This window comes from Salvelinus alpinus, chromosome 23 (assembly GCF_045679555.1).
Source record: "Salvelinus alpinus chromosome 23, SLU_Salpinus.1, whole genome shotgun sequence".
NCBI lineage: Eukaryota > Metazoa > Chordata > Actinopteri > Salmoniformes > Salmonidae > Salvelinus > Salvelinus alpinus.
Genome location: NC_092108.1, coordinates 40,619,538 through 40,642,744, shown reverse-complemented (window position 1 = coordinate 40,642,744; position 23,207 = coordinate 40,619,538). Strand labels below are relative to the sequence as shown.

Below are 23,207 nucleotides of genomic sequence, written 5' to 3'. Positions count from 1 at the left end.
GGGCTCTCTTCTGTATACCACCCCTACCCTGTCACAATTCAACTGACTGGCTCAAACACATTAAGGAAAGAAATTCCACAAATTAACTTTTAACAAGGCACAGATGTTAATTGAAATGCATTCCAGGTGACTACCTGATGAAGCTGGTTGAGAGAATGCCGAGAGTGTGCAAATCTGTCATCAAGGCAAAGGGTGGCTACTTTGAATAATCTCAAATATAAATATATTTAGATTTGTTTAACACTTTTTTTTTGGTAACTACATGATGCCATATGTGTAATGTCATAGTTTTGATGTCTTCACTATTAATCTACAATGTAGAAAATAGTAAAAATAAAGAAAAACCCTTGAATTAGCAGGTGTGTCCAAACTTTTGACTGGTACTGTGTGTGTATATATATATATATATATATATATATATATATATATATACACATATAAACAGTACTGTTTATATGTGTATATATTATATATATATGCTGTATGCCATGATAGTCACACATGTACTACAATCACATTAGTTCCTGTATTCAATAGTGTGTGGTCTCATACTGTACATGTTCTGTATTTTGACCCACATGCCTTGTCTTTTTTCAGATAAAGAAACCTAAGCCAGACTGATCAGGCATGTTGACCCCTGTCATGACCCCTAGCTTCCCCTCACACCAGTGCTACCTGCCTTTAACCAACCATCAGGACAATGCCAAGTACAGACTGACAGTTTTACCACTCATTTTGACACTGCGGACATAGACAAGAGTTGTAGATTTTTTTTATAATGAGATGAAAATAGTACATTATGTAAAAAAAAAAGTGGATGAAGTTAAAAACATAGATGGTTTCGTATAGAATATTTATCATAAATATCATGCTGTTGAGTGACATGTCAATCATTTCTTTATTATTGGACCTTTTAACCAATCAGTAACCATATAGCCATATAAGGTAATGAAGAGAATGGACACAAACAAGCTGTGTTGCTCCTGGCTGAAAGCTGTGATTAATACTACTGATTGTTTTAACATGTTTTAACAGTTAAAGGTCCAATGTAGCCATTTTTATCTCAACATAAAATCATTTCTGGGAAACAATTAAGTACCTAACTGTGATAATTTTTTTTACCATTTGAATTTAAAACAAACAAAAATAGCTTCTTAGCAAAGAGCAATTTCTCAAACAAGAATTTAGCTAGTACTGTGTAGGAGTGGAGAGGGGAAAACTGAAAACTAGCTGTTATTGTTAGCTGTTAATAACTAGCTGTTATTTCCTATTGGTCTATTAACTAATTTACCACCTGGTGATGCCACCAGGCAGGCCTAAACTCCATCCCACAAAAACAGGCAGAAATTGCAGGTGTTCTTTTTGAACAGCCTTTACACTAAAAGCGCATTATTATTATTTTCACAGTATTATTCCAACCTCAGTGTGGAAATGCATATATAAAACACAGGAAATCGCTTTTTTGACTGCACTGGGCCTTTAACATGTTTAATAGTCTATCATTGTTATGGGAACAATTACATATGAGTTAGTTATTGCAAAAAGTGCCAAATTACATCCTTAATCATCAATGATTTGTCTAATGTTAAGTACCTGTTGAATATGCGTAATACGTCATTTCGTATTTTCAGGTAAACAGAAAGTCCCACAATAAAGGTCTATGGTCGTTAGTTCTTTCTAACCTTGTACATTTGACGTTTGATTTTACATTGTAAATTATAGCGCACAATAAAATAATCATTCAATTACTTATGGCTTATCATTGTGCTCCTACAGACAGACATTTCAATGTGAAGGCTAGCTACTTGTCTTCCGCTATTACAAGTGCGGGAACAAAGTCATGAACTGAAGCCTTTGAAGTAATCAATCTTGAGATTCATCCGCACACGGAGCTTGCCTAACCTTTTAGGTTAAAGAGATGGGAAAGACATTTGTTTGTGTTTGTGAGAGGAGGAAGTGGTACCCCTGTCTGACACTCCACCTGTGTTGATGGAGTCGGGGATCTGCACACAGGGCTTCTGGAGAAATACAATCCATCTTCATGGAAACAAACATTCAACAGTTTATGTTCCAATGAGTGCTTCCTTTAACGTCCACTTGTTTCCCTCAAGCAGTGCTCCGGCCTTTGTTTTCCATAGACATTCGACAGCATCCTACCTTCATCCCCTTCACTAAGGTATGCAGTACAGTAAACGTCGCTTGATGACCTGAGAGGAATAGGTCAACTCATCTGTCCAGTTTGATTGATTTTGTGTCCAGTCCTCTGCAATCACAGCATTCTCACACAAATTAGAAATGTTACAAATGTCACGAAAATGACAATGGGTAAAGCATATTTACAGTAGAGAATCATTAATACATTGTTCCAGCTTTTTCTGTCACTGACGTTGAGTTCAGTCAACTCGGCATAGGCATGAGACTCTCCTGTGGCACCGCCATTTCCATCTCCAGTAGGCTGTAGTAGTGTAGTCCACCAGGAAAACAAAACCTGGTCATCATGCTGATGACATTCTTAGCTTATATCGTTCATTGCTTTTTAAATCAACCTGGAGGTTGTCATATGTTGAATAAAAGGTAATTGAATAAATTCCTCGACACAGTTCTTCCACGGAAGAACTGAAGAAGGCCAAAGCGTGTTTTTTTTTCTCACAAACTTCAATTTGTCCTCCAAGTGACCAATAATTTGGTCTCACAAACTCCGCCTGTTCCTCTATTCATGCACCTTCACTAGACTGCGAGGTAGCGATAGCATACAATCTCATTTCCACGGTAGAACGTACCAGAAAGTTCCAGTTTCTTACACCTTGGTTGGACTGCGAGGTAGCGGAAGCATACATTCTCCTTCCACAGTATAAAATACTAGTTCCTCCCCAAAGCCCCCTGAATGGTCAGGTCTGGCTAGTTCTGGTCAGATCCGGTTTGTTCCAGTCAGCACTGGTCTGACACGAAGCGTATTCTCTGGTCGGGGTCAATGAAACTGTCCTTGCCGTCCATGAAGCTCTCCCTGAGGTCTCGGTCAGAGATGATGAACGCTTGTTTGGGGTCGATGACCACCACACCGTCCTTCTCCAGCGCCCTGCGTACCACCTCGGAGTACGCAGGGCTCCGCGAGCTGTGACGGAACGTCAGCTTTATAGCAGGCCGCCTACCAGCCGCCTCTGGGGGAAGCACAGAACTGAAAGGAGGTTTGTGCTCAAACAACTGTGTAAGAGAAGCATCCCTAAAATGTGTAACTACTCCATGTAGGCATAAACAATATCTGATGCTCTGTCTGATGAAGGTCCTAAATGTCACAATGTGTTTAGCATAAATAAAATAAAATTAGATGTGTTGTGGAGGGGAACAAGTTGGGACGTTACCTAACATTGTAGGAATGTTCACTGTTTGCTGGGCTGTCGCTCAGATCTGGGTCAAAATAATATTGGCGTTCATTCAAGTACTTTCGGTGCGCTTGCTTATTGCTTGCCCAGCCTAATGGAACCAATGGAATAGTTCCAAAAGTGCACGCCCTGCCTATCGTGATCATATGTAGTATTCATTAGAATAAGATTGGCAACCACTTCTTTGTGTGATCTGATAGAACAAAACGACATACAGATGGGTAAAGGATTTGTTTGGACACCTAGTGATCAATTCATGGCAAGTCAGAGGGCTGCAGTCAATGTTCACACCAGAGCCACATATAGAGGCATACCCTCACCATCACTACATCCTTGAGCAGCCAGAGCTAAACACAAACCTCAGCCCAATTCCTATTCTATACCCGTCTCCCTGGAGTGAGCACTCTTTTACTTCACATCATGGGTTTAGAAGCTTTGGATTGGCTCTGGCAAGCATAGACACATTTTCACACAAGTGGGATTTTCACACAATTCAGTCCTTTTACAGTAAATCCATGAGGAGGAATATAACTAGTGCACGCTTTGGGGAGAATGCATTGGTCAGAAAGTGTGCAGGTATGTAGTGCTACTAACACACTGGAGTAGCACTGGTGAAGGGCAGGGCGGTGGAGACCCTGGTGCTGGGTCTGGTTGTAGTAGTAGTGGTGGTGGTGGAGGTAGTCGTGGCGACGAAAGTGTCGGTCCGTTGTCTCACTGTGGTTGTCGTAGCAGCTGGAGTGGTTGTAGTGTGAGTGAGAGTAACAATGTAAGGTGGTGTGGTGCTGGTGTTGGTGTGAACCATCTGAACTCAGCTCTGTTTTTCCCCCTGTGAAATCAAGACGGAGTGAATTAGTTTCCAGTTTTGAATTAGTTTCCTTGAAGCAGAAGAATGTTCTCTCACGTCACCCCGCTCCTCCGCTCTCTCCACTGGCTTCTAGTTGAAGCTCGCATCCGCTACAAGACCATGGTGCTTGCCTACGGAGCTGTGAGGGGAACGGCACCTCCGTACCTTCAGGCTCTGATCAGGCCCTACACCCAAACAAGGGCACTGCGTTCATCCACCTCTGGCCTGCTCGCCTCCCTACCTCTGAGGAAGTACAGTTCCCGCTCAGCCCAGTCAAAACTGTTCGCTGCTCTGGCACCCCAATGGTGGAACAAACTCCCTCACGACGCCAGGTCAGCGGAGTCAATCACCACCTTCCGGAGACACCTGAAACCCCACCTCTTTAAGGAATACCTAGGATAGGATAAAGTAATCCTTCTAACCCCCCCCCCCTTAAAAGAGTTAGATGCACTATTGTAAAGTGGTTGTTCCACTGGATATCATAAGGTGAATGCACCAATTTGTAAGTCGCTCTGGATAAGAGCGTCTGCTAAATGACTTAAATGTAAATGTAAGAAAACTAATTAATTGAATAGTGAATTGTTCAGTTTCTTTTCAGGGCAGCCTCTGTCTACCCAGTCCTGGCGATGTCTGTCGAAGCCACCTGATTAGGAGGGAACAGTAATTATGAGAAAACACAGAGCTGATATGGGAGAGATAGGTTGGCATTTTTTATTTTGGGTTCTTCACAGAAACATTCCAGTGTATTCTGTACCTACAAATGGCAATAACCTTTACTTGGACTTCACTATTTACCTCTGCAGTCAGTTAAAGCCGATCTCAGACGAGACACAAGGACCACAGCTGGAGAACTGGAGACACAATGAGAGACAAAAGAAGAAGGCATTTCCAATAGAACAGCGTCTCCTGGACCCCAGGCCAGAGCCATATTCATTAGAACACACTGTAGCAAAATGTTTTGCAAAGGAAAACTAAAATGTTTCTTATTGCACAAGTTCAACTAGTCCGCCCTGTTTCAGTCTGTTTTGTGCCAAATTAATACAGCCCTGAAGTACCCCGAAAATGTAACATTTTCGTTTCAACCCAGCACAAACAATAACCATATGGATCTAACTGAGAAGAGCACTGCAGACTTTGACTTACTGGGCAGATGAGCATCTCGACTGCAGTGGAGTTGGAGATCTTGGACTTTAGGATGCCCACTTTGTGGTACTCATAGACGGTCCTCCTGCGAACATCTGGCATAATGAGTTAGGTGGTCAATGGTGGTCAGACTGCGGTCAGGCATAGTGTTCTAATCATAATGGAGGACCAGGGATGCAGGGAGGAGAGACACACAGAGACAGTGGATTAGTAAAGTACGTTGATACTCACTGGGTATCTGCTCAGTCTCATGAAGCACCACAAACGCGTCAGAGACGCCCACTTCGACTGGGTGGTTCACTGCACTGACCTCACTGATGTCAATAGGAACCTAAACACAAGAACAAGCACATCAAAGTCCGTCGATATGTATGACTGCCAGAATCACCTCCTTGTAGGCGAAGACAATGCTTCCGTCACTGTGCATAGAGGTCTGGAAGGTGAACCGGCCCTGGCTGACACTGTCCTGCAGGTGAACCTGGTCCCGCTGGACCACCAAGGCTGTGCCTAGTGGACAGACACACACAGAGACAGAGCTGGTTATAACCATACACTAGCACACCCAACCACACATGTAAGGTTCCAGGTTGTCCTTTTATTAGTACTGATGCGGCTGCACAGATGATAAGATCTCACAACGCATGGGTCCCATTATGCCTGGCGAAAACCAAACACTGCATTCCACAGTAAGAACCTCATACCAACAGTCAAGCATGGTGGTGGTAGTGTGACGGTTTGGGGATGCTTTGCTGCCTCAGGACCTGGACGACTTGCCTTAATAGAAGAAACCAGGAATTCTGCTCTGTATCAGATAATTCAACGGGAGAATGTCAAGCCATCCATCTGCGAGCTGAAGCTCAGCTGGGTCATGCAAAAAGACAATGATCCAAAACACACAATCAAGTCTACATGAAAATGTCTAAAAAGCAACACATTTTATGTTTTGGAATGGCTTAGTGAAAGTTCAGATCTAATCCCAATTGAGATGTTGTGGCAGGACTTGAAATGAGCAGTTCATGCTTGAAAACCCACAAATGTCACTGAGTTAAAGCAGTTCTGCTTGGAAGAGTGGGCCAAACATCAACCACAGTGACGTGAGAGACTGAACAACAATTACAGGAAGCATTTGGTCGGAGTAATTGCAGCTAAAGTGGCACAATCAGTTATTGAGTGTAAGAGGGCAACTACTTTTTCACACAGGGGCATTGAGTGTTACATAACTTTGTTTATGAAATAAGTATCCTGTTGTTGTGTTATTTGTTCACTCAGGTTCCCATTATCTAATATTAGGTTTTGGTTGAAGATCTGATAACATTCAGTATAAAAAGTAAGCAAAAGAATAGAACATTAGAAAGGGGAAAAATACTTTATCACGGCACTGTAAGTCAAATACTTAGACCATTAGCTTGTTAGACCTGTTAGCTTGTTAGCATCGGCCTGCTAACTGTCTGAATCGCCGTGTCCCCAGTCAGCCCAACCACTCACTGGACCCATATGTTCACTTGGCTACGCATGCCTCTCTCTAATATCAATATGCCTCGTCCATTACTGTCCTGGTTAGTGATTACGGTCTTATTTCACTGTAGAGCCTCTAGCCCTGCTCAATATGCCTTAACCAACCATGTTGTTCCACCTCCTACATATGTGATGACATCACCTGGTTTAAACGTCTCTAGAGACTATATCTCTCTCATCATTACTCAATGCCTAGGTTTACCTCCAATGTACTCACATCCTACCTTACCTTTGTCTGTACACTATGCCTTGAATCTATGCTATCGAGCCCAGAAACATGCTCCTTTTACTCTCTGTTCCGAACGTGCTAGACGGCCAATTCGTATAGCATTTAGCCGTACCCTTATCATACTTCTCCTCTGTTCCTCTGGTGATGTAGAGGTTAATCCAGGTCCTGCAGTGCCTAGCCCCACTCCCACTCCCCAGGTGCTCTCATTTGTTGAATTCTGTAACCGTAAAAGCCTTGGTTTCATGCATGTTAACATTAGAAGCCTACTCCCTAAGTTTGTTTTACTCACTGCTTTAGCACACTCTGCCAACCCGAATGTCTTAGCCGTGTCTGAATCCTGGCTTAGGAAAACCACCAAAAACCCTGAAATAGTCAACTATAACATTTTCCGCCAAGATAGAACTGCCAAAGGGGGCGGTGTTGCAATCTACTGCAAAGATAGCCTGCAAAGTTCTGTATTACTATCCAAGTCTGTACCCAAACAATTCGAGCTTCTACTTCTAAAAATTCACCTTTCCAGAAACAAGTCTCTCACTGTTGCCGCTTGCTATAGACCACCATCTGCCCCCAGCTGTGCCCTCGATACCATATGTGAATTGATTGCCCCCCATCCATCTTCTGAGCTCGTGCTACTAGGTGACCTAAACTGGGACATGCTTAACACTCCGGCCATCCTACAATCTAAGCTTGATGCCCTCAATCTCACACAAATTATCAACGAACCTACCAGGTACAACTCCAAATCCGTAAACACGGGCACCCTCATAGATGTCATCCTAACTAACTCGCCCTCCAAATACACATCTGCTGTTTTCAATCAAGATCTCAGCGATCACTGCCTCATTGCCTGCATCCGTAATGGGTCTGCGACCAAACGACCACCCCTCATCACTGTCAAACGCTCCCTAAAACACTTCTGCGAGCAGGCCTTTCTAATCGACCTGGCCGGGTTATCCTGGAATGACATTGACCTCATCCCGTCAGTAGATGATGCCTCGCTATTCCTTAAAGGTGCCTCCTCACCATCTTAAATAAACATGCCCCATTCAAAAAATGTAGAACTAGGAATAGATATAGTCCTTGGTTCACTCCAGACCTGTCTGCCCTTGACCAGCACAAAAACATCCTGTGGCGTTCTGCATTAGCATCGAATGATATGCAACTTTTCAGGGAAGTTAGGAACAAATATACACAGGCAGTTAGGAAAGCTAAGGCTAGCTTTTTCAAACAGAAATTTGCATCCTGTAGTACTAACTCAAAAAAAGTTCTGGGACACTGTAAAGTCCATGGAGAATAAGAGGACCTCCTCCCAGCTGCCCACTGCTCTGATGCTAGGAAACACTGTCACCACCGATAAATCCACTATAATTGAGAATTTCAATAAGCATTTCTCTACGGCTGGCCATGCTTTCCACCTGGCTACCCCTACCCCGGTCAACTGCCCGGCACCCTCCACAGCAACCCGCCAAAGCCCCCACCATTTCTCCCTCACCCAAATCCAGATAGCTGATGTTCTGAAAGAGCTGCAAAATCTGGACCCCTACAAATCAGCCGGGCTAGACAATCTGGACCCTCTCTTTCTATTATTATTTGCCGAAATTGTTGCAACCCCTATAACTAGCCTGTTCAACCTCTCTTTCGTACCATCTGAGATTCCCAAAGATTGGAAAGCTGCCACGGTCATCCCCCTCTTCAAAGGGGGTGACACTCTAGACCCAAACTGCTACAGACCTATATCTATCCTACCCTGTCTTTCTAAAGTCTTCGAAAGCCAAGTTAACAAACAGATTACCGACCATTTCGAATCCCACCGTACCTTCTCCGCTATGCAATCTGGTTTCAGAGCTGGTCATGGGTGCACCTCAGCCACGCTCAAGGTCCTAAACAACATCATAACCACCATTGATAAGAGACATTACTGCGCAGCCGTATTCATCGACCTGGCCAAGGCTTTCGACTCTGTCAATCACCACATTCTTATTGGCAGACTCAACTGCCTTGGTTTCTCAAATGATTGCCTCGCCTGGTTCACCAACTACTTCTCTGATAGAGTTCAGTATGTCAAAACGGAGGGCTTGTTGTCCGGACCTCTGGCAGTCTCTATGGGGGTGCCACAGGGTTCAATCCTCAGGTCGACTCTCTTGTCTGTATACATCAATGATGTCGCTCTTGCTGCTGGTGATTCTCTGATACACCTCTACGCAGACGACACCATTCTGTATACATCTGGCCCTTCTTTGGACACTGTGTTAACAAACCTCCAGACGAGCTTCAATGCCATACAACTCTCCTTCCGTGGCCTCCAACTGCTCTTAAACGCAAGTAAAACTAAATGCATGCTATTCAACCGATCACTGCCCGCACCTGCTCGCCCGTCCAGCATCACTACTCTGGACGGCTCTGACTTAGAATACGTGGACAACTACAAATACCTAGGTGTCTGGTTAGACTGTAAACTCTCCTTCCAGACTCACATTAAGCATCTCCAATCCAAAATTAAATCTAGAATCGGCTTCCTATATTGCAACAAAGCATCATTCACTCATGCTGCCAAACATACCCTCGTAAAACTGACCATCCTACCGATCCTCGACTTCGGTGATGTTATCTATAAAATAGCCTCCAACACTCTACTCAACAAACTGGATGCAGTCTATCACAGTGCCATCTGTTTTGTTACCAAAGCCCCATACACTACCCACCATTGCGACCTGTACGCTCTCGTTGGTTGGCCCTCGCTTCATACGCGTCGCCAAACCCACTGGCTACAGGTGATCTACAAGTCTCTGCTAGGTAAAGCCCCGCCTTATCTCAGCTCACTGGTCACCATAGCAACACTCACTCGTAGCACACGCTCCAGCAGGTATATCTCACTGGTCACCCCAAAGCCAATTCCTCCTTTGGTCGTCTTTCCTTCCAGTTCTCTGCTGCCAATGACTGGGACGAACTGCAAAAATCTCTGAAGCTGGAAACACTTATCTCCCTCACTAGCTTTAAGCACCAGCTGTCAGAGCAGCTCACAGATTACTGCACCTGTACATAGCCCATCTATAATTTAGCCCAAACAACTACCTCTTCCCCTACTGTATTTATTTTGCTCCTTTGCACCCCATTATTTATATTTCTACTTTGCACATTCTTACACTGCAAATCTACCATTCCAGTGTTTTACTTGCTATATTGTATTTACCTCGCCACCATGCCCTTTTTTTGCCTTTACCTCCCTTATCTCACCTCATTTGCTCACATTGTATATAGACTTATTTTTCTACTGTATTATTGACTGTATGTTTTGTTTATGCCATGTGTAACTCTGTGTTGTTGTATTTGTCGAATTTCTATGCTTTATCTTGGCCAGGTCGCAGTTGCAAATGAGAGCTTGTTCTCAACTAGCCTACCTGGTTAAATAAAGGTGAAATATATATATATTCTTTAATTAAATACTTCAGATCCACTTGGTTGGTACAATGGAATGAACAGAATAAGCCCAATAAGACTAACTCTGCCCACCTGCACATCCGTCAAGCTAAATCAAGCACACTTCCAAGTATTTAACATTATGTGTATATAACGCAGGTCTGGAACTCTCCGGGAGGACGTAGCCCCTGCACGCCAGCACGGGAAACCCCTGAGGATAGTAAAAGGTGCTCTATATGACATAGTGTAGGCTTACTGGTTAAGTTTCATCCTACCAGTGTTTGAAAACCATGTGAGGGGTGACAATAGTATGAAGAATGTCTTTACAGAGAAGAGAGGTAAGACTCCCTCGTATTCTTCACACTAGCAGGCACAGCCCAAGGGGATGGTATAGGGCAGCTATGACAGAGGAGGAGGGCGTGTTGTGATAGTGTTCTGGTAGCCACAGGAGACCTCAAAGTGTTATTGTGGTTTGGAGAGATATAGAATACTTTCAAAGACCTCGGTTTCAATGGGCAATCTGCATTTCAAACAAAAGTTCTCTCCTCGCCATTGATTTGGTAAATAGCTGAGTGATGGGTCTGGAGAAATGTAACCACTCTCAAATTCATAGACAGAGCTATGGATCCAAGATCAAAATTACAGTTTTGAGGCTACACAGTGTTTGCACTTACTTTATTTTCAAACAAAGGAGTAAAAGAAGTTAATATCATAAAGCATTTATAAAAAGTCAAATAATGTATGTAGTGATCGCAGACTGCCCCTTTAATGAGCTACGACTGGCACTAATAGGTCTAAGCAGGTCCTCTTATCTTGTTAAGTTGTTTTATCTCCTCGTATCTTGGGAAAGTCCCCTGGGAAGTATTATTCTATTTTATTCTATGCCAGACAACTGTTTCCACTCTTTCATGATTCAGCATTGCAGCGTTGTCGATTTTCACAACAATTGATCCTGTTCTTTTATAGTCTAATGTTTACAGTAATTGCTTCAATATTTAAGCTATTTCTAAAAGGTGAATAACTTGCCAAAACATCAAGGCTAGAAATCATAGTGCACAAGGCTGAGCTTTAAGAACAAAACACAGAGAGAATTTGAGTATGATAATGACTTTCCACTTGCAGGCTTTAATTCCACATGGCTTATTTTATACTGGCAAACAATAAATATTCCAGTGATAAAATTGAGTCTTCGACATCGTCAGTTCCTATGTCTGTTTTTTCCCCCTTTTAAATCCCCAAAGCACACTATCAAATATCAACTATTCATGTCCTCTGCACAAGGTCCTTTTGGTTTGAAGTCTCAAGGCTATATCATACGTCTCATGACAGTGAGTGCGATGCTGTTATTATCGTCTCCATCCTGCATGGTCGAGACTGGAGCCTGTCTGTAAGCGCCGGAAACTCCATGTGCACACGCCCCAACACAGTGAGTCCGTGGCTGTGCTGAGTACATAGGACGATCTCTTTCTGTACTATTTTGTGTGTGTGTGTGTGTGATAGACCATACTGTACTTCTTCCCACAGCCAAACACAAAACCTCTTCACTATACTGTATCTCACTAATACTGCATGTCGGCCTTATACAGTTGTGTACTAGTGAGCCTCGGCATAATACTGTAGCTTTCAAGATGAAATAAACGACATCAATATGTCAACTCTCAGTTACCCATGTTACTACATTTGAGTTATCATTGAGAGTATTTTTGTTGTGATTCTGTACATTTCCCACGTGGTCTGTGGTGATGAACAAGAAACAGATATGGTTGTTCTACTGCACCATTAACAGTAGCCACATGATAAATAAGCATCGGTTGACTAGACTAAGCAACACGCCACTGAATATCACACTGCCAAGGACTGTGTTCACCCCGGAAGTCAATACCACAAATGGATTAAAACACACCAACAGTAGCTGTGGTTTTTATCATGTGTTTATGTTGTGTATTATTTCATCGTGGTACACCCCTGTCAAAAACATGTGGTTCAATGTACAGTAATAAAGAAACCCACGTCTTTGATCCTCAGCCAGTTTCAGAGGCAGACAACCTACAGTAAATGTGCCTGTGCTCATAAACAATCCTTTTCCCCCTCACAGATTGAGGTTCTATATGGAACCCAAAAGACTGTATGTCCACTATGAGGACCGCCGCAGAACAATTTTGGAACCCTTTTTTCGAAGAATGTGCCAATGTCTGGCCACTGGCATACCGGACACCCTCGCAGCTCTGGGGGCCTGTCATAGATATCTATTTTCTAGTAACCCTTCAAAATGTCATTCGTAGGAACCTTTTTAATTTCCATACGTATGTACTACTGTAGGCAGCTAAGTGTTTGTTGCTTGGGCTTTAGGAATATAACTGAAAAAGTGTCTCAGGCCTTGAAAAATACAAATAAAATACTGATTGAACACATAAGGGGATATCGGTTGACAAATGCCGTGGTCAAGGCTGCGACGGCACCAGTGTAATGAGTGGAGCTGACACAGGTGCTCAAAAGGCATATCAGAACGAGAGCCTAATGCTTCTTAGGTAGTTCTTCACGAGTTTTAGTTTAGAAAACAATCTCTCCGCAGAAGCGACAGTTACAGGATGGTAAAAACAGCTTGATTACCTGAGAAACATCAGGGAAACTAGGCAGAAAGCAGTTGCTCTTCAAATAGAGCAGTTCTGCAACATCTTTAATTGAGCCGCTCATTCTCCTTCATTGCCGGCCTCAACACGTTACGGAAAGAGATTAACTGTAGACAGGTTGTCTGGATACCGGACAGCCAATACATTGGCAGATGCAAATAGATGATCATACTTAGTGGACAAAAAAAAAATAGAGGTTTGTGATTTTGTTCATACTGGTGAACCGCCGTTTGTGTTGTGTAGTCGTAAATATCAGCAGTCCTTTATCTCTGGTATATCTTGGCACGCACCATTCAAAACTAAGTTTAAATTGTGTGCATCACAGTTGACATAGGCCTATACTGCACAATGTCTCAGGAAAGGTTGTCTGGGTTGGCAATACTCGGTATTGAAAACAGTCGGGCCTGTAACCTGGACCGACAGGCCGGGGTGGAAAAAAATTGCAGACAAAAAAAAAAGAGGACTTCAGAAGACCAGGGGATTCTCTGAAGTTGGATTTCATTTAATTTACCTTGAATATTGCAGGCCATTTGTGTAGGCTATTAGCCAGACAAAATCGGTCGAGTTCAACAATAAATAGTTGCTTAATTTAACCTCAAGCCAACAACTTTATTCCTCATTGTTAGGCTATTTGTATTTATTGAGGATGACCATTAGCTGCTGTGTAAATTTTATACAAAGTTCATAAATAGCAGCTAAATACGGTAGATGGCTATAGAGAGTATACTGAATTAAGAAACAGTCCCTAGGAAGCTAGTGTTTTGAAGGTGGACTGATTATCATTTGGCATTGTTAGACTCGTTTCACCTACAACTTTCCATCCAAGCTGGGAGAGAGCACGAGGACGGCTCATGTCATGCAGGTTCAGGTAGACTATACAGGACGGGTGTATATTATAAAACATCTAGTGGTAGCTGATTAGTATGCTGTTGCAGCACACATTTATTTTACAATCTGCAATGTTTGAATTTCCAAATTGAATTACTGAACAAGTCATTGCCACCAGCCAGCAGCAACATCATTGCCACCAGCCAGCAGTCTAAAAATGACAGCATTGAAACACCATGTATAGCTTCGTGAAATGTTAGGCTTAACGAAAATGATGACCAAATAGGCCTACCAATAAACATGTATCCATTAGCTAAACCAAAGATATACATGCCCTTGCACCACAGAAAGCCTATCATCGATTCATTAGGCATGCAGCCGCATGGGGGAGTCTGGGTGTTTGCTATCATGTCTGTGCTGGATGTGCCAGGGCCTGGGGATGGATGGATAGTGGGGCTGGGGCTTGGAGAGAGGTCTAGGGACTGGGGATAGGGGTGGGGCTTGGAGAGAGGGCTAGGGATGGGGCTTGGAATGGGGCATGAGATGGTTGTCTTATATTACAGGGTAGAGAGGCAAAGACTGAAGAAGAAACTTGTAAATAAACATTTATTACAGTAAAGTGCAGCAAAAAAACGATCTTACTCTAGCTACAAAGATTTAGGTTTGTTGGTTAATCTAATGTCATTGTGAATATACCACTTTTTAACATAGCTATTGATCTTGATCAAAAATGCAATTCCTGAGCATAAAATAATGAACATACAGTATCAGTCAAAAGTTTGGACAAACCTACTCATTCAAGGGTTTTTCTTTATTTTTACTATTTTCTACATTGCAAAATAATATTGAAGACACCAAAACTATGAAATAACACACATGGAATCATGTAGTAACCAAAAAACTGTTAAACACATCAAAGTTGCCACCCTTTGCCTTGATGACAGCTTTGCACACTCTTGGCATTTTCTCAACCATCTTCATGAGGTAGTCACCTGGAATGCATTTCAATTAACAGGTGTGCCTTGTTAAAAGTTAATTTATGGAATTTCTTTCCTTCTTAATGCGTTTTTGCCAATCAGTTGTGTTGTGACAAGGTAGGGGTGGTATACAGAAGATAGCCCTATTTGGTAAAAGACCAAGTTCATATTATGGCAAGAACAGCTCAAATAAGAAAAATGAGAAACAACAGTCCATCATTACTTTAATCTACAATGTAAAAAATAGAAAAAATAAAGAAAAACCCTTGAATGAGTAGGTGTCTCCAAACTTTTGACTGGTACTGTATATCAATCGAGCTTTCCTAAGGCTATAATATGAATGCTGTTAGATACAAACTGTAGCTTATACACTTCAGTTGACACTCTGCTTAGTAGTGTTTGAGTTCATTACAATTTTTACAGGGATAGTGCACATTAATCAATGTTTCAGTAAAAGGGATGGTTTTAGCTGGCCAGCTAATTTTCAACCGCTCTCCCTAGTGTACATTGTAACTTTGTTTTGTCATAAGCTCATGAGAACATTTATGAGAACGGTTTAGAGCTATTCCTCCTCAAGCATCAGAGGTAACCCCTCTGAACTCTGCAGTGTCTGAAGAGGGATCATACAAGGTGTTGAAGAATGACAGCTCAGATTCCCTTCCGAATTCTAAACCCTAGAAATAAAAATGGAGTCTCTTTATACAGTCCTAGACAGAGCACAACTTGGCCAATATGGCTCTCAAACACACGTTTTCATGAGGGCATTGACTGTCAGAACTTTTAACAGTATAGAATATGATTTTGTGATGATGTTCACTATTTTATGTTATAATGTAATTCTACTTACGTTGCTAAGATCGAAAACATGGACATTTTCCAGAGGTTCAGGTGGGCTGTGGGGGAGATGTCACTGAATTATTTCTACCACTGTTGTGATCAGATATCATTGGATCTATTTTTACATTGGAATCACAAATATTGTCATTGTCATTGTTATCTTCATTGCTATCATCATCATCATCATCAGCAGCATTCTTATCATCACCACGAAAGACATCACCAATTCATCATTAACAACGTTATCATAATTCTCATCATGTCATACTTGGTGGAGCGTTTCCATCGGAGTACAAAGAGAACAGTGGCGATGACAGCCACCACCAGCAGAGAGAGAACCACTCCCAACCACACAGAATCTGGAGGCACAAGAACACATTAGAAAATGCAAAAGTTTGTGAACATTGTAACATTGTGTACATTAGTGTAACACCCTTGTCAAAAGGGGTTGTTAGGAAACTCATTCTAATACCATCCTGCCGACCACACCAAATGTCTAAACCTGAGGGCTGAGTGACCATTGATCAGACATTCTAGTCCAGTACAGAACAATACAGCTCAGTGCAGTCCAGTCTAGTGCAGTGCAGTAGAGCACAGCACAGTCTAGTACAATACAGAGAGAGGCCTACTATCTGTAGTAGGAGTTGGAGTGTCCGTGGGTACGGTGTTGTAGCAGTGACCAGGATTGATGGTGATGTCATCTAGAGCCACGTCACCGCCGGGGGCCCGGCCCCTCCAGTACATGAACACAAACTGTGGAGGGGACAGGACACGGCCTTAATATAATCACAGACATATACAGTATAATTAGTGACACATCAGTCTCACATTACCATACTTCCAAGTCTTGTTAATGATTTGGCTTGGAAGCCTGGGAATTGTGGTTTATGACACAGGTTGTCACACACTAATACAGTAGTCCAGTGATGTTTAATCAAACCAGGAACAAAACGTACATGGAGAAGACAAGTATAAAATGTAAGAAGATCCTTGTATGCTTTCCTGTCCATTACAACGACCACTTAATATAAAGCCTCCCTGAAGAGTTAAATGAGTTACTTAATACTTATGACTGTAGACACTTACCCAGAATGGCTGTGTATAATCCACGTATACGCTGCCCTCCAACCACACGTCTCCCTGGCTGCCTGACTCCGTCCACAAGACATCAGCAGCACCTCCACTAGCATGCTTTTTCCTGGGGGAATGAAAGAATCAACCAATCAATCTACCATTCATACACCCGTCCATCAATCCATCCATCCACCCACCGACCCAACTGTCCATCCATCCTTCCGAGGACCACAAGATCGTACCCACCTGTCATTGCGGTAGAGGTTGAGGGTCCCGATGTGAGGGCCATACATGTGAAACCAGAAAGTCAGACAGTACCCCCTGCTGTCCGCCTGCAGTATCTCACTGAACAGCATGGATCTGTCTCCCCATTGGCCCACAGAACTGTCCACATACAGGTAGTAACCTGGGAATAGACAGGACAGGGAGTGACTAAGGGGCCTTTTCTGACCAGCATCCCATTGACAGCCAGACTTGCCAAAATATATAACGGACACTTACCTTAACCTTAAAAGGATAGTTTGGGATTTTGGCATGTTCCCTTTATCTACTTCCCAAGAGTCAGATGAACTCGTGGATACCATTTTTATGTATCCGCGTACAGTTTGAAAGAGGTTGCTAATTAGAATTAGCGTAATGGCTGGATGTCTATGTAGACTTCCAGTCATTGCGTTAAAAGCTAGTTAGCATTGGCTTGCGAAACTAACGCCGACTTCCTTTATACTGGAGGCAGATTGTGGTTTCCATATGTTTGATACTGTTCCATTCATTCCATTCCAGCCATTATAATAAGCCTGTCCTCCTAAAGCTTCTCCCACCAGCCTACTCTGCTGTATGGTGCACTCAAAGGGCCGGTTTCCCGGACACAGGTTAACCCTAGTCCTGGACTAAAAAGTACTTTCATTGGAGATTTTCCATTGATCTTGCTTTTTAGTCCAGGATTAGGCTTATTTCTGTATCCAGGAAACCACCCCATTATGTCTTGTAGTTGTAGGCTATAAAAAAGGGCCCGTTGGAACCCAAACTTGGCATGACCATTTTGCCTACAACAAGTTTACATTTTCAGTCCGGTAGAAGATTCGGTCAGTGCCATTAGTGATGATATGACACAGCGCACTGGCTGGCTCATGTGTAGGTCTGGGAGGAGGGGTGTGTGTGTGTGGCAGTGCACTGCCATTTGGCGTGCAGCACATTGGCTGTGACTTGTAGTGCAATGCATCGCGGGCTGTATGGAAGCGGGCCAAAATGAATTGACAACCCAAATCATTGTGTGGGCCGGATAGAAATGTGTCATGGGCCGAATTCGGCCCGCGGGCCTTGTGTTTGACACGTGCCCTAACCGAATTTTAACAAATTGTCAAATTAAATAGCCGTTTGCACGTCAGCCACGTTCCCCTGTGTTTTCCCCCACAGGACAGGTACACGTAACACAAAAACTTTCAAAATGTTTGGAAAACAGAGACAATCATACCAGAACTTTAACATTAAGAACACTCATTTGAATTCTCTGTTTGAAAACATTTAGCTACGTTGTGCCCTACTGAACATAACACATGCTCACCTAGGGAGGAGTTGGTGGTGTGGTCCACACTGGGCCCAGTGTTGGGGTTTGGTGAGGCCCCTCTGCCCCTCAGCCAGTCCCCCTCATCCACCCCTTCCATGGCCACGTTGGCCTAGCCACACAGGTTGGTCTGGAAGTCACAGTGTCCAGGGGGAGGACAGAGGCTGCTGGTCACCTGGATGTCATCAAAAGCCATGTCTCCCTCATCACTGCTCCCCTTCACCCCCTCCACAATGATCTGAAACAGAGTGACAGCTATGAGAACCACCAGAAACAAAATCACCATCATGTACAGCGATCTTCAAACGACTCCTTGTGGACCCCCAGATGTTTCACAATTTTGTTGTAGCCCTGAAATAACTCACATGATTCACCTATTCAAGAGCTTGATGGTTAAATCAAATCAAATTGTATTTATCACACGCGCCGAATACACCTGGTGTAGACTTCACAGTGAAATGCTTGCTTACGAACCTTTCTCAAAGATGCAGTTTTATTAATTATTATAAAAAATTAAATAGTAACTAACACGAGAGGAATAAAATAAAATACACAAGAATGGAGCTATATGTAGGAAGTACCCGTACCAGATCAATGTGGAGCTATATACAGGGAGTAGAAGTACCAGGTCAATGTGGAGCTATATACAGGGAGTACCAGTACCAGGTCAATGTGGAGCTATATACAGGGAGTACCAGTACCAGGTCAATGTGGAGCTATATACAGGGAGTAGAAGTACCAGGTCAATGTGGAGCTATATACAGGGAGTACCAGTACCAGGTCAATGTGGAGCTATATACAGGGAGTAGAAGTACCAGGTCAATGTGGAGCTATATACAGGGAGTAGAAGTACCAGGTCAATGTGGAGCTATATACAGGGAGTACCAGTACCAGGTCAATGTGGAGCTATATACAGGGAGTACCAGTACCAGGTCAATGTGCAGAGGTACGGGATACTTTAGGTAGATATGTACATGAAGGCAGGGTAAAGTGACTAGACATCCGGATAGATAATAATACAAGTTAAATAAAGAACAGAGTAGCAGCAGCAAACGATTAGTGTAAACGTTTATTTACGTAATATTTTTTTTAAATCAATTTTTGGGGAGCAGAAATGCCTTCTGGAACATGTGAACTTTCATTTGTCTTAATAACAAACTTGTATGCCATCCGTAAATACAAATAATTTTGTAAAATTAGGAGCCTAGTTGGTTTAGCCACAGAAAGTCAGGAACCTTCCCGCTAGCCATGATTGGCTGAGATAATGTATGGGCTGGACATGCCAAGAGGCGAGTTCGGATTGGTCTGCCCTGTAGCACACCTCTGTCTGTAACCTGTGATGCTCAGTAAGTGTAGATAATCCTTGCTACCACTGCCCTTTTGAAAGATTTAACGTTAGCAATGCAGAACTGCAAAAGTGTTGCTACTTTCTGCACACAGAAGAGTGTGAACCGGAGGGATTTGACACAATAGGCCAAACAAGCTGTAGCTAGCTAAAAGCCAAATGGAAAAGACACACTGCCGTGAAGCGTTCATCCATGTTCTGTATACGGGCAAGAGAGTCTAGCTACATTTTCAGATATTATACATTTCAAATTTTGTCAGAAAGTCGTTTTCATTGCAAGTTAGCTTGCTGGCTCGCTAGCGAACGTTACGTGTACGAACTGTGTAGTAATATTATTTGTATCTCAGAAATCCATTTGCATTGCTGGTTATAGCCTAATGTTAGCTAGCTAGCTAGATAACATTGCACATAGTTTGTTAGCTTTAGCTACCTGCAGATTCAAGCCTGGTGGCTAGCTATGACAATCCGTTTGTACTGTAGCTATGGGCTTTTATTTTTTTTAATTTATTTAACCTTTATTTAACTAGGCAAGTCAGTTAAGAACAAATTCTTATTTACAATGACGGCCTACCAAAAGGCAAAGACCTCCTGCGGGGATAGGGGCTGAGATTAAAAATAAAACAACATATAAATATAGGACAAAACACACATCACGACATAAAGAGAGACCTAAAACAACACAGCATGGTAGCAACACAACATTGTACAAACATTATTGGGCACAGACAACAGCACAAAGGGCAAGAAGGTAGCGAAAACAATACATCACGCAAAGCAGCCACAACTGTCAGTAAGAGTATCCATGATTGAGTCTTTGAATGAAGAGATAAAACTGTTCAGTTTGAGTGTTTGTTGAAGCTCGCTCCAGTCACTAGCTGCAACGAACTGAAAAGACGAGTGACCCAGGGATGTGTGTACTTTAGGGGCCTTTAACAGAATGTGACTGGCAGAACGGGTGTTATATGTGGAGGATGAGGGCTGCAGTAGATATCTCAGATATGGGGGAGTGAGGCCTAAGAGGGTTTTATAAATAAGCATCAGCTAGTGAGTCTTACGACAGGTATACAGAGATGACCAGTTTACAGAGGAGTATAGAGGGCAGTGATGTGTCCTATAAGGAGAATTGGTGGCAAATCTGATGGCCGAATGGTAAAGAACATCAAGCCGCTCGAGAGCACCCTTACCTGCTGATCTATACATTATGTCGCCGTAATCTAGCATGGGTAGGATGGTCATCTGAATCAGGGTTAGTTTGGCAGCTGGGATGAAAGAGGAGCGATTACAATAGAGGAAACCAAGTCTAGATTTAACTTTAGCCTGCAGCTTTGGTATGTGCTGAGAGAAGGACATTGTACTGTCTAGCCATACTCCTAAATACTGGGTTGGGATTATGGTTCATTGTTTCGCTAGCTAGCTACAAGTCTAAACAAAAGACTCCACATCGCCAGATGGTTAGATGACCCATCAAGTTAGCCAGGTGTGTCTAGAGGTCATTATGGCAATCTATTGTAGTTCATGAACATGTGAACATGTCTAGACAATAGTGATCCATCCAATTACCTAGATGTGGCTGGTGCGTGGTTAAAGAATTTCTTTCACATGACCTATCAATTTAACACGTGTCTGGGTAAGCATCACCTAATTATTCTAAAATATTTATACAATATTTTTATCTGGACACTTACAAAGTCAGATTAGGATATAGGCCAAGGACTAGATGAGGTGTATTTTTCACCTGAAGTTTTTCCTTATTGTAGGCTACTACTTTCACCACTTTTAGTTTTGAAATCTTTGGTTGTTTACTACACTACCTTACTCACTCTGTTTAGCACATGGCCTCACATGTGAATCCTTAGAGGTGGGTGGGACTAAAACTTAAGATGCTGAATAGGTGTAGACAAAGATGAGCTCTCCAGTAGGTGTACCAAAACATTCAAGGGCATTTGCTCAAAAGTGGGGTTACAAGTTTATCAACTGTCAAAGCATAATTACTTTCCCATTGTTCCTCAACTGCAATGTATAATATACCATTTTGTAGCGCTGATTCTCTACTTTAGTGCAATGTAAAAAACACAATTTCAAATTTTGCTACATAAGACTGAATCGAGGCGGTCGGTCACATATATATATATATAGTCTAGTGAGTGTGTGTAGGGTCAGTGCAAGATAGAGTCAGTGCAGATAGTTTGGGTACCATTAATTGGCTATTGACTATTTAGCAGTCTTATGGCTTTGGGGTAGAAGTTGTCTCGGAGACTGTTGGTCTGAGAGCCGATGCTCTGGTACTGTTTGCCGGATGGGCCTTCCTCTGACACCACCTGATATAGCGGTCCTGGATGGCAGGGAGCTCAGCCCCAGTAATGTACTGGGCTGTCCGCAACACCCTTTGTAGTGCTTTGCGGTCAAGGGTGGCGAAATTACCATACCAAGCGCTGATGCAGCCAGTCAAGATGCTCTCGATGGTGTAGCTGTAGAACTTTGAGGATCTGAGGGCCCATGCCAAATATTTTCATGCTTCTGGGGGAGAAGATGCACTGCCGTGCCCTCTTCACAACTGTGCGGGTGTGTGCGGATCAAGTCCTTAGTGATGTGGACACCAAGGAACTTAAAGCTCTCGAACCACTCAACAATAGTCCTGTCGATGTGGATGGGGGCCTGCTCTCCCCTCTTTCTCCTTTAGTCCACGATTACGTTGTGGGAGAGGTTGTTGTTCTGGCACCACACTGCTAAGTCTCTGACCTCCTCCCTGTAGGCTGACTCATCACCGTCGGTGATCAGACCTACCACCATCGTGTCATCAGAAAACTTGATTTTGGTGTTGGTGTCGTGCGCGGCCACGCAGTCATGGGTGAACAGGGAATATAGGAGAGGACTAAGCACACCCCTGAAGGGCCCCCGTGTTGAGGGTCAGCATGGCGGAGGTGTTGTTGCCTACCCTCACCACCTGGGACTGACCCGTCAGGAAGTCCAAGATTCAGTTGCAGGTTGAGGGGTTGAGTCCCAGGGTCCCTAACTTGGTGATGAGCTTGGAGGGGACTATTGTGTTGAACACTGAGCTGTAGTCTATGAACAGCATTCTCACATAGTTATTTCCCCTTTTGTACAAGTGGGAGAGGGCAGTGTGAAATGCAATTTAGATTTCGTCATCTGTGGATCTGTTGGGGAGGTATGTGAATTGGAGTGGGTACAGGGTGTCTGGGATGATGGTGTTGATGTGTGTCATGACCAGCCTTTCAGAGTACTTCATAATTACATTTAGGCTGATTACCTTGGAGCTCTTGGGAACAGGGACAATGGTGGTCAGTTTGAAACATGTTGGAATTACAGACTGGGACAAGGAGAGATTGAAAATGTCTGTGAAGATACCTGCACATGCTTTGAGAACGCGCCCTGTTATTCCATCTGGCCCGGCAGCCTTGATTGTTAA

The 23,207-nt window shown here is 43.1% G+C and overlaps 2 protein-coding genes across 5 annotated transcripts in view; one reads left to right on the top strand and one right to left on the bottom strand.

Annotated features, from left to right (window-relative positions):
• myripa (myosin VIIA and Rab interacting protein a) overlaps positions 1-1,748 on the top strand; it is a 45,291-nt gene extending 43,543 nt beyond the window's left edge. For all 4 annotated transcript variants that reach the window (XM_071362320.1, XM_071362319.1, XM_071362322.1 and 1 more), the window contains one exon: positions 598-1,748. In XM_071362320.1, the coding sequence (XP_071218421.1) occupies positions 598-621 (24 nt within the window). In that variant the 3' untranslated portion in view covers positions 622-1,748. The remainder of the gene's footprint in view (positions 1-597) is intronic.
• Positions 1,749-14,809: 13,061 nt separating this feature from the next.
• Positions 14,810-23,207, bottom strand: part of LOC139551274 (MAM and LDL-receptor class A domain-containing protein 1) — a 30,811-nt gene continuing 22,413 nt past the window's right edge. The window contains 7 exon segments of the mRNA XM_071362744.1: positions 14,810-15,637; positions 15,811-15,856; positions 16,069-16,159; positions 16,430-16,553; positions 16,887-16,998; positions 17,121-17,280; positions 18,436-18,673. Coding sequence (XP_071218845.1) covers positions 15,536-15,637; positions 15,811-15,856; positions 16,069-16,159; positions 16,430-16,553; positions 16,887-16,998; positions 17,121-17,280; positions 18,436-18,673 — 873 coding nt within the window. The 3' untranslated portion in view covers positions 14,810-15,535.